We start from the raw sequence: 16,687 nt of genomic DNA on the forward strand, positions 1-16,687 counted from the left end.
CAGCACTGCAATGCGGCTTGAGAAACACTTCCTGTTTGGCGCTCTCGACCGTAAAGGTTCTTTTTTGTTTTGTTTTCAGTAACTGTTAGCCAGCAGAAGTTAAAATAATTTTTATTTTTGATACTTCCATTACAAATAATACAATGCGGTCTTAGAATCAATGGTAAACAATGGACCGCTGCCAAAATGCTAGCTTACGCTACTCTGCCAAAACGCTAGCTTACGCTACTCTGCCAAAATGCTAGCTTACGCTAGCTAGCATAGCAATCTTTTCAGAGCTCAACATTTATAAGAATTAAAGAAATGAGGAATTGACAAATAATTCACTTGTCATTTATCTTGTTAACCTCTTTCATACAATTCTAAGAAAAATGGCAAATTTAGCTCAAACTTTGCCTTCCACACTAAAATGGTACATGAGGAATCATTGGCAAAGGCTACATTCAAATTTGGATTTGGTTGCGGAGTCTCGCTAACATCCTCAACGTAGAACAGCTCAAGGCCGGTTACAACAGGGAAGAAGTTCACGTCATGGTAATCATCGTCATTTGTGCATTTCAGAGATACGTCACGGAAGCTGTGGAATGTCGTCACTCCACAAAGTCTCCTTGTTCAGACGGTCACGTCTGAGATGGTGACTTTTTTCTACAGAAGTACTTTAATACCACGCACGGTATTGATACGAGTCACTTCCGGTTTCCACTGACTATCACAGCCTACGTTAAAGGGAAGATAAGGAAGCATTGGTCACAAGATTGAGATTGTCCAAGTCTTGCGAAACTCTCGGGAGAATTTTCGAATCTCGCAAGAAAGTCGAACAAAATGTCACAATGTAGGAAATTTTACATTTTCTAAAAGGTATGTTGTAATCTGAAAAGGTAACAAAATGCGTCATAGTCTCGCAAAGTATGTCCAAGTCTGGCAAACTCGTTAATGTTAAATCTCGAAATGTCCAAAGTATCACAAGATTATTGTTAACCATGCCTAAGTTAAGTTAAACAGCTGACAATAATTAAAGAATACCAACATGTTTTTCAAAAAGTCTCAGGATAAGTCTTTGGAAATTAAGTCAAAGGATCACGAGATTTTATTATGGTAAAATTACAATCTATGTCAAACAAGTCTTTCTGTTGCCTTGGTGGCTGACGAAATATTTTGACGTTAATGAGGAAGCTGCTTTCATCAGGAATCCAAGGCTAACTCAAGGATTCATATTTAAACCAATCAAGGTCATTGCCAGAGCTTCAAACTGACATTATTTTTGCTCCCAGGTGTCGCAAACAGACATCACTGATCATCACCATGGAGAACACAGACTTCCTTCTACTTAGGTTGCAACCCAGGACAACCGTGAGGATTTGAACAAACACGGCGACGCTCCTGGGCAGATATATTGGCCGCATTGTCGGGTCTAATGGAGCCGTTGTATAATCCTAACTTATATGGGGTGCGGGCGGGCGGGGGAGGGTTATTTCTAAGAAACTGTGCTGTGGTGATAAATGGGAAGTAGAGCGGAAGTGGTTCGTGGGTGAAACAAAAAAAAAAAAAACGTCTTCTTCATTTACAAAAAGTCCTCAAACAGAAAGACAGAATCAACAAAAGCATTTCATGTTCCTTTTTTTTTTTTTTTTATTAACTAAACCAACTTTTCCATCTCCACATTCTCCTGGTGGCTTACAGGCCAGCGCCATTGCCCAAGACTCATCGTCTTCTTCAAGAGTTTGTTTTTGTTAACGCTCTTTGAACTCAGTCCTTAACAATGTTCTTGCACGAGACTCAAAAGCTTCCAGGGCACCGTACTTCTGAAAGTTCTTGGCGCTGATCTGACATGAGGGGAACCCGCCGAGCGACACCGATGCAAATGTTCCGAGCTCCACTCACAATGCTGGCTTGTTCCGGAATGAGCCTTATGAAAATGAGTTTCATCGTCGTTTTGCCGTGCACGGAAGATGCGGCGGGTGCTTTCTGCTACAAATTCTTACAACTATGCCGGTGCAGTTAAAACATCTTCAACCCGCAAATTTAACTCAATCCAAAAACAAAAACACAAGCAAAAAAAAAATCAAACGTTTGCGTGAAATATATTTTTACATCTATTAGAAAAATAAATTCCTTTGTAAATTAAATATTTGCTAGATGAATTCAACTCGTTGAACAGCAAACGGTGAAAAGACTAAATCGTAGGTCGGACCGCGCAGCTGCCATAAACGGCGACTTAATTCCCATCTTTTCGTGTCCAAGGGGAACGTGGACGTTGCTTGTACGTGTTCCACCGTCAATGTTGTTTCAAAAGACAGTCTTTTTTTTTTTTAGAGTCCAAGAAATTCACCTGATCAACAGGGCCAATGTGGCACCGATGCCAGCCACTCCAGCAAATGCCATTAAAGTGTTCCTCAATGTTGACTCAGGATCGGCTTCCCGGAAGAATTCCACAAAGCCATCCTGAAGAGCAAAAAGAAAAAAAATGGGGAAAAAAAAAAAAAAAATTACACTCACTGCTTGTGGGAGTGCACAGGCCGCTTGACACGTCGACTTTGCCGTGTTACACAATCGCTTTACAGTCAGCCATGACTCACTAACTTACCCAAGCGTTGTTATTCACCAGCCAGTTGCGCTGGTGCGACAGAAGATACGAAGAGATCTCCTCGGCCACGGCCTCCACACAGTGGGCCTGGCCCTTTTCCTTCAGGTACTGGGACACGGCGGCTCCAAAGGCCACCAGGCTGGCCACACGACCCCAGTTGGTGGTTCCGTCCGAAAACAGGCTCTTGGCCACCTCGCTGACAAAACCCACATCGTCCCCTCGGTCGTCCAGAGACAATTTGTTGACGATACCTTGAGGTGGGGAGAAAAAAAAAAAAGTCTGGTTAACACAAATGTGCTTTAGGGAAATTCAATGAAATATTCATGTCATGCTACCTTGAGTAAATAAAAGGGCAATTTTTAATTTTTTTTTTAAAAAAAAGCCCAGTTACCTTATTGTAGAGCTTTTTGCCTTCAAGTTAAAACTGCTCACTTGTAGAACTATGTCTCACCCATAAGCCTCAGAGGGACATTTAAATGTTTGTCGACAACACCTTTAGTAAATACAAAGTCTAGTTTACAAGATTGTATTTTTTTTCCCGAACTTACATTTATTTCAGGAAGTGTGCTCTTTTCATTCTTGCCTTTTTGAGTGACTTTGCTCATTGGTTGGAACAAGCTACTAAAAATGATGTGTAAACAATGTCCGTTGCCTTTGAATGATATTCAAATGATTAGGAAGTAAAAATTTGAGACTTAAATCCATGTTGGAAAAAAAGACGTTAGAGAAGGCACGTAGACATTTCCTGGTTGTGTGGAAATAAAAATGGCGACCACAGTAAACGTCCGCCCAAAAAGGCAGAAAAGCAAACAGCCAACTCACCATTGTATTTGTACTTGTGCTTTTCCAAAACGCTCGCCACGACTCTTTTCATGGTAGAATGCGCTTTGCTTTCGTTCCAACGAGCCTTTGACAGGCCGGTAAAGTCTGTAAGGAAGCGGCTAATGAGGGTCTTAGTCTCGGAGTCCATCGCGTCTTCGCGGTAGTTGCCGTTGGGAGGCTCCTGGGAGTCAGGCGAATCCGGCGGTGAAGCGTCGCTGCTGTGGTTGTGGTGGTTCATGGCGGCGAAGGTGCCCTTAGAGACTAGTTCTAGGGCGCTCGGTCGCTGCTTAGCGGCCGCGTTGTTGCCGTTTACTGGGTCCAAGGTCGCCGCAGTAGCAGTGGCAACGGGGGGAGAGCCGCAGTGCACCGAGCCGTCCACGGCTCCATTTTGTGGAAACATGCAACTCATAACTTTTCTCGTGGTCTGCATCACATTCATCTTGAAGGTTGCTCTTTCTTCTTGGTTTCTCGCGTTAAGTGCGGGGAAAAAAAAGTCACTTAGTTGAACAAAAGCTAGTATTACTTCTAGTTACTCTGCCATATCTGCCTAGATGTCCACAGGCAAAAGGTGGAGTGAGCCAATGGGCTTGATATATACACATGGCTGCGTCATTGTGACGTCAATAAAAAAAAAAAAAGGAAAGAAAATTTGAACGTACATACTTTAAATCTTTTGATGATCCAGATTAAAACACATTTAACAACATTCATGGATTTTTGTTCTCTTTGTTAGTTTATAGTGTACTGTAATTTACAGTAAAGTTGTGAGCTATTGAATGATTGATTTTTTTTTCTCTTTGTTAGTTTATAGTGTACTGTAATTTACAGTAAAGTTGTGAGCTATTGAATGATCGATTTTGGGCATTCAATTTAGGCTGTTTGGGACAAAAAAAAAAGTCATACGTACTTGAAATAAAACTCCTGTCGAACACATTGTGCATTCTGTACAATCAATCTTTTTCTTCTATTTTTTTCAATTTGCGTTAAATTTGACACTGGACATTTATACACTTTCGGACCTTTTTAAAAATGTACTGTCCCGTTCGTACTTGATACTATTTGTGCAATGATTCAATAATAAAAAATAAAAAAATATATATATATATCTTAATGTATTACAGTAGAATCTTTACATCTATTTGTTTGACAACACTGGGCTTTGTCATGGCGACGTGACTAAACGTCGTGACTAAACGTCTGAAGACAGCACAGAACGCACTGTTCCCTTTTTGCAAATAAAACATTCCATAGATTTTCCCGTCTGCGGTTAGTGACTAACGCTTTGGAAATTAAGTTTTGCTTCCCCCCCGTGGTGGATAGTGGCAACAACTATCACGTGATCTCAGTTCATTTTTACTTTCTCGAGAAGTCTAGAAAAAAATGTGCAGGTTATAGGTCATGAATGGAGAAGCATCTATTGATTTTTTTTAAATCCCTACTGTACATGTACTTTATGTAAAAGAATTTAATTCGTTAGGTTTAAAAACAAACATGTTAGATTAGTTTTGTGTTCTTGTTCCATAAGTAATTTAGCACCGTAAATATATTTGAATTCATGTCAAGTGATGTGAACAAAAAAACAAGTCGATTTATAAATGTAAAATTTTATTTCAAATACTGGCAAAAAAAAAAAAACTCTCTCTGCGATTCCCCACCAAAAATCAACATTCCGAGCACTCTGTGAAGAAGTTCTTCTTCCAGTGTTACCCACAAGTTCTCCTGTCATGTAAACCCTTTATTTATTTTTTAAAGTAATATGTTTGTCCTTCACGCATGGAGGCCTCTGGTTTCCCTGCAGCGATGCCAGGCCAGGGTGAAATCTAGATATACTGTATATACTTGTGAGAGGGGAGGAGAGCACAAAAACAGAGATGAAGGTGATGCTCGTTCGCCGTCACGTTTACATTCGGCCCCGCGACTTAAAGGCGACCTCGTCGTTGCCGCTCTTCGCCCGCAATTTCTCTTCAACGCGACAGTTGGCGTTGAGGTCGATTCCACGTGTTTCAGAGAGGCAGCGACGGCGCCGCAGAGCAGATTGGCGATTGCCGTTGAATCACGTACATACGTGCGCACATTCACACGAGTCTATTTACATATTCACACAAAGTTTGTACGGGGAGACGTTTTTAACATGGATTCGATGGCCATCTTGCAATTTTCTCTGGATGTGTTACCATTGAGGCAAAACTGTGTACTAGTTGACAACTGTGTGCTACTAGTACTCATAGTGACATATTTGGACTCCTTTACGTTCCGAGTCAACTGGATTCCGACTGTTTACTCCCAACGACGTATATAGTCGCGACGTACGTTTTTTCAAAACGAGGGCTTGTCTGTAAAATTCAAGACCAACAGAACTTTCTAGGTGGCGGTATTGCCGTGTTTTGATTTGATATGTATGGCCGGATAACCGATGAAGTGATGCTAGCTCGCTAGCTAGCAACAAACAAGAGCGTACTGGTAACATTGAGCCAACTATTTGCATAACTGCTCAAACGGCTTTCCAAATACAACGTGCCTTCCTTCGCCCTCGTCGTCGAGCACATTTTAAATCGAGCTTTGTGAGAGATGCAAAGCGCTCTGACATGCTTGAGGCGTCTACGGTGCGTCACGGCACGTCTATGGCTTCTGCTCAGAGTGGGCGTGTGAGCGAATCCCCGCGGGAACGCCACGGCCTACTTTTAGAAAAAGAAGCCAACCTGGTTTCTGATCAGGTTACGGACACGCTGCAGATTATGGAAAGTAGTTGGAGCTTTTATTCGAAATCCTCGATATCCTCTTTTGCCGTTTTAACAAACATCACGGCGGTGAAGGGACGTTGTGATTTTCAAAGACGTGGAGATAATATTATCTATAATCTTGCAATTATTGTAGGTAATGCCTAGGACACAAGTGAATTCAATTCAAATAAGCAATATGGCTTCTATGGGCTGTGCTGCGATTCGACGACAGCACATTTTAAAATGTAACAATTCGATTCCTTTAAAATTGCAACTTATTTTCCCATTCAAATCGATACTAGTAGTTAAAAAAAAGTCTGCCATTGTGCTGACTTGTCTAACTAGTGTGGCTCAAGCGTGTACTAAGATGGACATGGAGGATATCGAATAAATTCTCAATTGGCTTCCCGTACGGAATCTGAAATAGGAACAGAGTTTGTTCACTGGAGCCGAATGATATCTCATGGATGTTGCTGTAACCAAAGTAATGAAGCACACAAGCACGATTGGCCACCAGTCTCCAAGAGAGAAAGTCTGTCAGGAAGGATTATTAAAAACAAAAAACAAAAAAAACCACACTCTTCCTGCCACTCTGCAGCGCAATTTCCTGCTCAAAGCGCACAACTTGAACTGCACAAAGGCATGCCTGTGTGAGCACGACTGCGAAGAGCATGCGGCCAGTGCAACGGTGCTTGCTCGCAAAAAGCATAAGTCAGATCAAGTTCAGCAACCGGAAGGCGCTGTGGATTGTCCGGACAGCAAAAGACAAAAAAAAAAGGAAAAAAATCGAAGATGGTCCCCCCCGCCCCTCCTGTTAGGATTTCTCGTCGGATACAATCATGCAGCGTGGTTTTTCCGAGGGAACAACAAGTAAAGCGACGTGAACTCCCATCGCGTCGCAAATTTGGTATACGAGCAAGTCAGGACGTGCGCGCGTTCGAACCCCGCGCCGCATCCTGGAGCGTGAAGGTGGGCTCCTCAGTCCCCGACGCACATCAATCACCAAAATACAGCAGTGCACAATGTCCCCGGCCAAGCCGCACACCTGCCGATGGCAACCATCTTGGAACACGGACGGGCCAAGACAAAGAGGTGGAGCGCTGTGCACAGTAGGGGGCGCTGTGCTCAGGAGAGGACGACGCCTCCTTCCACCCCACAAACTAGCATGTCACACAACAAGTCTGCCTGGATGCTGCCTGCGGATGACAAGGGAAGTAGGGGGGGGGGGGGGGGACGACATGGGGCTGGGGGTACAGGTGAAGCTGGGAGGGGGCTGGGTGGGGGGGGGGGGGGGTTCTCCAGGTGCGATGGCGAAGGCTAGCCGGCGAGCTTGCTGGTCACCAAGGACGACTTCCTCTGCGGCAGGTCTTGCGGCGTGGGGATGTGGTCGCCGGTCACCAGGTTCTTGTCGGGCCCTGCCACGGGAAGCTGCTTGTTCTTCATCTTGGCTTTGGCCATGTTGTAGTCGCCCGAGTCAAAGTACTTTTGCTGTGCGGCGAGAGAGAAGTCGGCCATATTAGCACTTCCCAGTAAACTGAGCATGGAAAGACACATCTGTGTTACGCAAGCGATGCGTCCTACCCCTTTCTGTAGCCGCTTCATGAGGAAGTCGGAGCCGCCGGGCCGCTGACCGAGACCGGGGTACTTGGCCTTCAGCTTGGCCTCCTCGGCCTTCACCGGGTTGGCGTTCTTCTCCTGGGAGTCCTGTGGGAACAAGTCGGCATCTTTATCAACGCACGTTTCTGTCAACACGGAGGAGACGGGGAGATCCAGACGGGACCGGAACCGTGCCTTGTCAATTCTCATTGGGCGACGCGATGAAACGATAAGGCGGCGATGTCATCATCTCATCTGTTGTCACATACGCTAACTGTTGTGTGTACTGTTTATAGTGCGTCTTAAGCCGCATTGACCTACTTGACACTGTTTTCCAGTTTATAATGCAACCATGGTTTTAGTGAAGAAAACGAACGGCTTAAGCAGCCGTCACACAGGACAGACGAGTCTGATAAGCGACGGGTTTTAAGCGCCGCTAGTCACCTGGGGCCGGCGGGACACGCCTAGATCTGGAAGAGATTCTGCTCTATTATTTTAGCATATACAATGTGGTGTTGAGCTGTTTGAAACCAAGTAGGTCACACTGCAAAGAGAAAGAAAGCAAAAGACTGTCCAGATACTTCTGGACCTAACCTAACTGATTTTCTGCACACTAGTAGGACAACCACATGCTACTAGTGAGGGAAAACTGTGCACGAATTGTGACCTGTGTCCTACTAGTGACATGCTCTAGCAGCCTGCAGATGACAACACTAAAACAGTCTACAGATATAGACAAACATGTCACACATGTAGAAGGTTATTCTACAAAAAGTAATCCTGCTAGTGCATGAACGTTAAACTGGATCTCAGCGATGTTGCATTGATGCTCAAACTGCATTGGATTCATTGTCAATAATAAGACGTCACCAGGATGAAATTCACTTATCTCTCCCATTTCCATTGTTTTGTCGACGTACGTCAGCAGTTGACGCTTGAGGCTCGTGAAGCAACACTGAGTTTTTCATTTAGAAAAACAACTTTTAAGACAACCTGTCAGTACCCATCCAAGAGGCCCGACTAGCTTCAGCTCCCCAGCCAAATACACGAGAGCAGCCAATGCTGTTGCCGCAGCAAAAGCACGAAGCTCTTTGGAGCAAGACATTGTCATTTCATGTAATTACATGAGCACAGAACACGGAGCACTTATTATGACACCGACGTCACACAAGTTTATGCTAGTTTGACGTCAGCCTTCTTCTGGCTAGCCTAGCACGCGATAAGGTAGCCCACAACAGATAGATAGCAACCACAAACCCACCTGTTTTTCGTCCTCGTAGTCCAGCTGAGTGTCCGAGTCCAGGTTCTCTGACGACATTCTGTGAGTGTGGCGGGACGAGCGGGTGGTCCGGTGGCCAGAAAAGCCAAGAAGCTTTTAAAAAATATAAAAGCTACAGTTCGACGTACCTGTACACAATCTAATGCTCGCTTTCTGAGACAGAACTGCTCCCAACAAAAATGGCGTGCTCAGAAATGACATCACTGTTAGGGGCGTGTCGTACTTGTGAGTGACACATACAGTAGCCAATGGTAAAGCGTCGCTTGCCCGGACAACAATGGCGGCCATCTTTTTGTCCAATCGGTTAGCGACATTGACATCCGTAAGCGACGCCTCCGCAACGCTGCTTCAACAGCTAACAAAATGTGATTTGAATGTCAAAAATGTATAATGGATATTCACTTTGAATTACAAATTGTTCTTATCTATTTCAAGAACGTATCAAATAAAATGTAATGACGGGAGAGGGAGATTTTTAAGTGTCATGATCTTGTAGTATCTGAAGAAAGCAACGCCCCTCTTGCTTGATTGGCTACCTGTTAATTTTTGCTACCTGTCAATCAAACGTTACCATTGCCGTTGTGTTTTGCGGTTTCCTCACCGAGTCAAAACCATTTTCAAACTGAACTTTTTCTCCAGGTAAAGTTCATCCTTCGTCTGTATAAATCGTTTTAATTTTCGAAATATTTTTGGGGTCCAATCTTATTAGCTAAATACACAAGTGCTGAATGAGTTTTAGAACGGTTTACTAGTTAGCTCATGTGTTAGCTCAATTTGCTAAACCAACGTAATGAGCTAATTGGTTTGTTCATTAAATCTTGTTTTTCCCCCCCAGATCTCTGTTTACGTTCTGTTTCGCTGAAAACATGACATGTGTACAACAAATAAGGACATCTAAGGTAAATGTAATCAATAATGACTTCATGTTTAACACTAATGTGTTTAAATGATGTAACTTAACCAAGTCTATAATCAATCATAAATGTGATGCTTTTTTGTTTATTAAGAAGTACTGAAGCCATTAAATAATCAAATGTATATGCCATTGAATAATAAAAGCTATATGGGTATTGTATACACACTGTTGGTTCTGTGTGAATAAACAAGTGTGTGTTTGTTCCGCAGAACACTCACCTGATGCCCAATCAGGTTGTGTCCGAGCAGCAGTCCATCACTGTCATCAAAAATCTTTTGGCCATAGGCGTGTCGGGCATCATGTACCTCCGAGGACTTTTCCCTGAGGGAGCCTACGGGATCAAATATTTTGAAGGTCGGTCAATAGAGGGTGCAATAAAACGATGAATGTATCATTAAGTGTTTAGTTTCAGTCTATATCAACAAGTTTCTTCCCAACAGATCAGAGAGTGATGATCCTCAGAGAGGAACGCAGTTGTCCCGGCGCCTGTCAGCTTGTCAAATGGTAAATGTGCGCATTTTTCCACTTCCGAACAAGAGGCATGTCGGAATGTCTCCGCTCATGACTCTTTCTGCTCCCCTCCGAAGGATTATGGGATGCTTTCATGCCATTCAGATGAAATATGTAAGACACATTCAACAATATTCATCCTTTGGCTTTTGTCACATAATTATGGAAATGAAATTGGTTCACATTTTGCATCATACCGAATCTCATTTGTTTTCCCCTCCAGCTGCAGACCGTCATTATCACAGTAAGTTTGTTTTTTTTGTGGCGGTGAAATTATTAAGTCATGTCAATGGCGATTTGACGTCAACTTCCGGCACGTTTGCAGGTTTCGTCAGAGCCCGACAACCCTCAGGTAAGGTGATGGCACAACAAACGACATTGAGCACTTGACAGGAACGCATCTGACACATCTCCTTTTTCAGAACGTGACCGAGTTTTATCAATTCAGGATTCAGTACAACACAGAAGGGGCTCAGTTGGACTTTGCCAGGTGTTTTTTTTGGAAGAGCAACATGACCCAAAATCAACCTCACCCCTCTGTCTGCTCATTCTAGCTCTTTTCCCCATCAGCAATGAAAACAAGGATCTTGCCGTGTCTTTTGGCAACACAAAGAAGGCCAGCATGCTGCTGGTGAGGAAGCTCTACCTGCTTCTGCAGAACCTCGGCCCTCTGCCCAACAAAACTTTCCTGAGTATGACGCTGACCTACTATGATGATGGTAAATGGCTCCGGTTCTTTTAGATGATCTTAGCAATTAGCATGGATCTCTCCTTTGAATTCTGATCGGAACGCCGTGCGCTCAGTTACGCCGCAGGACTACCAGCCACCGGGCTTCAAGGATGGTGATGACAACATGCTGGTGTTTGAGCGGGAGCCGGTGAGTCTGACGATGGGCGAGGTGGCCACGCCCTTCCACTCGCTCAAGTTGGACATGGTCACCGAGAGACACAGGCTGGAGCCGGTGAGCGCTGGGAACCAGAGCGGTTCACACACCGCCCGGGACCGACAGTAACATCTGCTGCTTCCTGCCCACAGGTGGAGGAGAGCACAAGAAAGAGAAACAGATGGTGCCTTCGGCTAAAACGTGACGGGAGCCTGTCACAGGTGACAGTGGGCGGCCATTTTGCCACTCGCTGTCAACGAACATGACATCATATGTTTGCTAATCTCACCACCTGTAGGAGTCTCTCAGTGAACATGTGGACAACACGCCCCAAAACGACAAAATAGACAATGAAGGTAAAATCTTGTTAGTGTTTCTTATTAATTAGGGCCAAAGCAACAGACTGTTATTATTGTTGTTATTTTAACATTATTGTTCTATCCTGTTGTCATGCTCGAAAAATACACTCATTTTTGCAAGTGTCAAAAATGGATGAAATTTAGCCCCCAAAACAACCAGCTCCCTTGGAAGTTGCAAAAAAAAAAAAAAAAAAAGAAGACTTCACACTGGTTTATGTTTTTTTTTCCCCCTTTTCATCAGCACAAGAGATTGAGCTGACCTGCCATGAGAAGACTTGTGAGGTTGAAACGGTGAGCGTGACATTGTCATCACTACCGGTGTTGTTCATGAAAGGATGCTTGACAAGAAATACGAGATCAGTTCATCAAAGGGGGGGTGGGATATTTCAAACCTTAAACTCAGCAGTGACACAACACGAGATTTAAAAAACACTTCATAAAGTGTGAATGAAAAGCAGCTACAAAAATGCAACAATTGTACGATTCAAAAGCGGTGGTAAGAACAAGTCTTCTCAGATGGAGACTGTTGTGCTGAAGAGAACATCCGACATGGAGACGTCCACAATGACCACCAGGAGCGGACGCGTCATTCAACACACCATGGTTAGTGTATCCTTGCATTCTTTCATTTGCGCTAGTAATCTCAATCAAAAAGAAAAAGAGAAACTTTTTTTTGCCAAAGAGAAAAAAAAGAGTTTTAGGAGTAAGAATTTAAAATGAAGGCTCCTCAGAAATTGTGTGTAAGAATTAAAGCAGAAGACCTCGAAGGTAAGTCAAAAATATTTTCTGTCTCAAGAATGAAAGACACAAACGAATGTGCGGAAGACAAGAAGGTTTCTGTACAAAAATAGAACGCGAAAGGCGTTCTTCTGATGACATAAGACTGTCTCGATCAAGATTTCGACGTGCAAGACCTTTCGTGAAGTCATTTATGGTGATCCTAACACGGTGCCGCATGTTTCTGCCAGCAACGGAAAAAGGCAACGATGAGCACAAGGAAGCAAGCACCCGTCCAGAAAAATATGGTAAGCAGGACACATTCTTAACAACACTCACTTGCTCAGCTCACTTGTTCAAATCTTCTCCCATCAGGTTCGCCAGTACAACATCCCCAACAGTCAGGAGGTACCTCTGAAGAAACGCAAGTTCAGCGAGTCCAAAAAGAACGTGTAAGCTCGTCTCTTTTTTTTCCCCCCACCTGTGAGGTCTTTTAAAATACCGCACGAGAACTTTGTTGCGTTAGCAGTTGGAAGAGTTTTCTTGTCTTTTGGTTGTTGTATTGGTGAGGTTCTCACTGTCTTGTTATTGTACCATTTGAAATGTTTGACTTCTGCAGGTCAGCACTGCCATAAACAACAAGTTCAAATCGTTTTTACTGACTGCCGTCACTGTCGTCGGTAGATGATGTCAACAGCGTTTTTGCTCACGCAGCAAGAATTGTGCGAGTTGTTTCAGCCCCCTAAAAAAATCAGGAAAACTAAAAAGCGTATCGCTACAACTCAGTCCATCATTCCTCGCAAGCTAAGCTCGGGTCCGATCACAATCCATCTCTTCATTTTGCACTCCCACCAGTCAGCGAGCGCTAAAGTCACCAAACGAGCAGCATTTGCATGCCGACGACTGAAAATGAAGCCGTTAAGTGAAAGTGGATTAGACGTGAGGACAAGTGACCTTTGAGCTCCTGTGCGTTTTTAATCTCCTATTGTTTTTCCCGGAGAGAGGAACATTTGCTGATAGACTGGCCAAACCCGCTGCCGATCAATACCGCAGGAAAGCCTTTGTGATGCATATCCGAGCAGCAGCCCCTTCGCTGTCTGGGGGTGGGGGGGACTCCATCAAATGGCCGCTGACGGCATTGTGCGGAGCGCTGCGTTTACTTTATTGTCTCTCGGCGGCGCGCGTGCAACGTTATTAAGACGACGGGCATAAAGCAGAAGGCATGATAGAGCCAAGAAATAGTTACAGCACATCTTTGTGAGAGGCTGAAATGCTGGAATAAGACTTTATTAGAACCGCCACGGGGAAAGTCCAGTTTTACAACAGCGACGTGTACGGGAACCACACACGAATATAAAACATACATAAAATCCATAAACGTAAAAGCATCATGCGGCACTCCCACGCGATGTAAATACGAGCAACTTTTAACGCCGTCTTGTACTTTTCAATAGCCCGTCCTCACCCACAATCCTTCACTCACACATTTCATTTCGACACACAACCGCTGCCCGCAAATGAATTCTGAAATGAAATTCAGGGACACACGTTCAGCGGGCAGCGCAGGCCGATCAATCAGCTGCGCAAACACGGCAGTTGACCAATCAGAGCGCGGCGCCGCGCGTCTCGGTCAATAGCGGCGGTCCGGGCGGCCGGCGTGCGGTCAAGGCCTGATGGACAGCCAGCTCCACTCAGTCCAGGCTCAGCGGAGATTAAAGGCAGCTTCTGTGATTGTGCCTGCAGGGCCCGTGGGCCCCCGAGGGGGGCGGGGGGGCTCGGGGGGTGGCGGCAGCAATGCAGTGGACATCCAGCTCAAGAACTATGACCCCTCTGACATTGCCAGAAGGGCAGCAAATGTTTGCGAGCTGATTAGCGCACCCCCGCTCGAGTGGGCGCACCGGAAAATCTGCTAAAGCACTCCTGGAAAAATGTGCCAATACACAAAAGGTGGTCTAAATATGCTTCAGTAGAGGTACATAAATGATATTTGATTGAAATATAAAGTACATGAAGGTAAAAAATATCAGCATTCCTGTAAATTGGAATTGGCTACTTTGCAAATTTATTTTTTTGAATGCTGGACTGCCTTGATTGTGTCCCTCCACCAGGGGGCGATAGTGGGCAATGCAAGAGGCTTTGAGACAGAGGCCCTGCCTGTTTCTTGTTCTTCACACAAGCGTCACGCTCAGCTCATACAGTTGGCTTCTGGGATGCAAAAATTCCCCCCCAAAAATCTGTCCGTTTGTCCTCATCAGCGCTATTGATTGCAAACGGGAACCCTCAAAGGCGCCCATGCAGAGAGCAGGTGGTGGTGGGCAGGCAAAGTCGGGACTTAGCGTGCCGAGGTGCGAGTACGAACGCTGGTCGGCAGGTCCGAGCAGATGCTCAAAAGCCACGGGATGAGCCTCCATTGTGATCCGAGTGGACAGCTGAATTGTTTGCTCCGCAAAAGGGCTTTTCTTCGGGGACAGGCCGCTAACAATAGGGGCCCCCGCTAGCTCACAACTGAAGAGGGGGTGGGGGGACACGCGTGTGCAGGGTGAGCCTTGCCTCATGCACCCTTCTTTTTTTTTTTTTTCCTTTCTCTATGTTCACTGCTCCCTCTTTCCACTAAAGCCCCCCTGAAACTACCGCAGGGCAGGGGTTTAAATGTCACGCTTGGGCCATTAGAGCGGCCTGCCCCCGGCTCGTGTCTCCCTTGGGGGGAGGGGGGGGGAGCAAAGGGGCGGGACAAACTTGCCCTTGCCCCATTGTCCGTGACGATCGGCATGAGGCGCTAACTGACTCGGAGTGGAGTGTATCCTCTCGCCACGTGTCGGAGGGTGTGGGCTTCAAGTCTCAAATATGAGGTTCGAACTGAGTTTAAAAACAGAGTTGACCTCTTTTGTGGCATTTATCGTGAAGAATGACATTTATCTTTGAGTTTGAAATTCGAAGTCCTAAAAGCGTCCCGCCACGTGCCAAGGCCTCACAAAAGGCCGCCTTGTGCGTTTGCGCCGCGGTCACGGCGCGTTTGTCACAGCGGCCCCCGAGGCGCCGCATTGAGCCGGACACCACGCGGGCCCGACCATACGCACGGAAAGCCTTCTGCTCCCCAGAGAGAGAGCCCAAAATCAATGGACCTCTGCTGTGTCCTCACGTGAAGCTGTGACAAACAAGTCCGGCCGGACCGCGTTTGTCCGCTACGTGAACTTATTCCAGATAAATTTGGGAAGAGATTCACTACAAAATCCCATTTTGTTTTATTTCTCTTTTTTTTTGTCAATCAAAATAACCTTTACGGAGTTGTTCTAAATAGAGTCACGCTTGACCTTGACGCGAGACCGGGAATCATCCGTCGTGTCGGCGCTGACCTTGAAAGGTAGCGGCGCCGGGGCCTTCGCCGAGCGACTCATTTAACTCCTCGCCGCGTTATCGACACGCTGTAATCAGGAACATCACGGATGACGAAGAACTCGAGTTCTTGCTTTGACTTGAGAGCAGGAATTTGAGATACGAGCAGTGTGTGAGCTCAATTCACTTTATATTGTGACGCATAGTGAATAATTCATCAAAATAAGCACCATCATCATCATCATCATCATCGGTTTAAAGTCCGCTTTCCAGGCGCCGCTGGGTTGGACTGGGTTCTCGATATGGCCTTCTTCCACCGGGAACGGTCCATGGCCATCTCGTGGTTGATGCCGAGTGCCTCCATGTCGGCTGCCACGGTCACCTGCCAGGTCTTTTTAGGTCGGCCACTGGGTCTTGTTCCCTCTACGTTATACGACATAACTTTCTTCACCCAGTCGTTCTCGTCCTTCCTCACTACATGTCCGTACCATCGCAGTCTGCCTCTCCTCACTACATCCACTATGGCCTCCACTCCCATCTTCTGTCTCAGCTCTGCACTGCTCTTTTCTTCCCTCATTGAAACACCACACATCCATCTGATCATTCTCATTTCTGCTCTGTTTAGTCTGTCTTCGTGTTCTTTTTTCAGGGCCCATGCCTCACTTCCGTACGTCATACTACCTCTAACACCATGGAGGTTTTTATTGGCTCTCAAGGGTAAAATGACACATTGCATATTTACGCTAACTCGCTAGCTTAATATTTGAGTTGAGAATGGTGTCATCGTATTTTTTCAACTTTGCTGCGTTAAGATCAGGGCGGAAGGGTAATTGAATTCAAAGTACCTCACTGGTCGTAATCATTCAAGTTTGTATCCATCTTTTGAAATGAAATGATCGATGAATTATTGACGCCGGTGTCGCTCTCCGACCTGCTTTTGCGAGCCAATCGCGACAACCGCTCATCA

General features: G+C 45.3%; 3 protein-coding genes across 3 annotated transcripts; 1 reads left to right on the forward strand and 2 right to left on the reverse strand.

The window, feature by feature from the left end:
* Window positions 1-95: 95 nt before the first annotated feature.
* Window positions 96-3,989, reverse strand: mcl1b (MCL1 apoptosis regulator, BCL2 family member b). The gene is made up of 3 exons (XM_061289260.1): window positions 3,407-3,989; window positions 2,585-2,835; window positions 96-2,442 (listed from the first exon to the last, which is right to left on the reverse strand). Exons 1-3 carry the CDS (start codon window positions 3,843-3,845, stop codon window positions 2,326-2,328), a joined length of 807 nt encoding a protein of 268 aa, XP_061145244.1. The 5' UTR covers window positions 3,846-3,989; the 3' UTR covers window positions 96-2,325.
* A 3,405-nt stretch (window positions 3,990-7,394) lies between these two features.
* On the reverse strand, window positions 7,395-9,178 carry ensab (endosulfine alpha b). Its single transcript, XM_061289213.1, has 3 exons — window positions 8,984-9,178; window positions 7,708-7,830; window positions 7,395-7,614 (listed from the first exon to the last, which is right to left on the reverse strand). The coding sequence occupies exons 1-3, from the start codon at window positions 9,038-9,040 to the stop codon at window positions 7,444-7,446; spliced, it is 351 nt and encodes a 116-aa protein (XP_061145197.1). The 5' UTR covers window positions 9,041-9,178; the 3' UTR covers window positions 7,395-7,443.
* A 15-nt stretch (window positions 9,179-9,193) lies between these two features.
* Window positions 9,194-13,041, forward strand: hormad1 (HORMA domain containing 1). The gene is made up of 15 exons (XM_061289212.1): window positions 9,194-9,900; window positions 10,127-10,271; window positions 10,358-10,421; window positions 10,505-10,541; window positions 10,651-10,671; window positions 10,753-10,779; window positions 10,850-10,917; window positions 10,998-11,146; window positions 11,232-11,389; window positions 11,464-11,532; window positions 11,610-11,667; window positions 11,912-11,961; window positions 12,187-12,273; window positions 12,639-12,695; window positions 12,763-13,041. Exons 1-15 carry the CDS (start codon window positions 9,868-9,870, stop codon window positions 12,841-12,843), a joined length of 1,104 nt encoding a protein of 367 aa, XP_061145196.1. The 5' UTR covers window positions 9,194-9,867; the 3' UTR covers window positions 12,844-13,041.
* Window positions 13,042-16,687: the final 3,646 nt, after the last annotated feature.

Source organism: Syngnathus typhle, linkage group LG10, assembly GCF_033458585.1.
Source record: "Syngnathus typhle isolate RoL2023-S1 ecotype Sweden linkage group LG10, RoL_Styp_1.0, whole genome shotgun sequence".
In the NCBI taxonomy this organism is placed as follows: domain Eukaryota; kingdom Metazoa; phylum Chordata; class Actinopteri; order Syngnathiformes; family Syngnathidae; genus Syngnathus; species Syngnathus typhle.

Excerpts from the sequence above, each read along its gene's own strand:
- mcl1b (XM_061289260.1), bottom strand. The coding sequence starts at position 3,845 with ATGAATGTGATGCAGACCACGAGAAAAGTTATGAGTTGCATGTTTCCA. Across the intron at positions 2,836-3,406 it reads GCACAAGTACAAATACAATG|GTATCGTCAACAAATTGTCT; the intron begins GTGAGTTGGCTG and ends CCCCACCTCAAG. Across the intron at positions 2,443-2,584 it reads TGGTGAATAACAACGCTTGG|GATGGCTTTGTGGAATTCTT; the intron begins GTAAGTTAGTGA and ends TTTGCTCTTCAG.
- ensab (XM_061289213.1), bottom strand. The coding sequence starts at position 9,040 with ATGTCGTCAGAGAACCTGGACTCGGACACTCAGCTGGACTACGAGGAC. Across the intron at positions 7,831-8,983 it reads ACTACGAGGACGAAAAACAG|GACTCCCAGGAGAAGAACGC; the intron begins GTGGGTTTGTGG and ends TTGTTCCCACAG. Across the intron at positions 7,615-7,707 it reads TGAAGCGGCTACAGAAAGGG|CAAAAGTACTTTGACTCGGG; the intron begins GTAGGACGCATC and ends CTCGCCGCACAG.
- hormad1 (XM_061289212.1), top strand. The coding sequence starts at position 9,868 with ATGACATGTGTACAACAAATAAGGACATCTAAG. Across the intron at positions 9,901-10,126 it reads AACAAATAAGGACATCTAAG|AACACTCACCTGATGCCCAA; the intron begins GTAAATGTAATC and ends TTTGTTCCGCAG. Across the intron at positions 11,533-11,609 it reads GTGACGGGAGCCTGTCACAG|GAGTCTCTCAGTGAACATGT; the intron begins GTGACAGTGGGC and ends CACCACCTGTAG.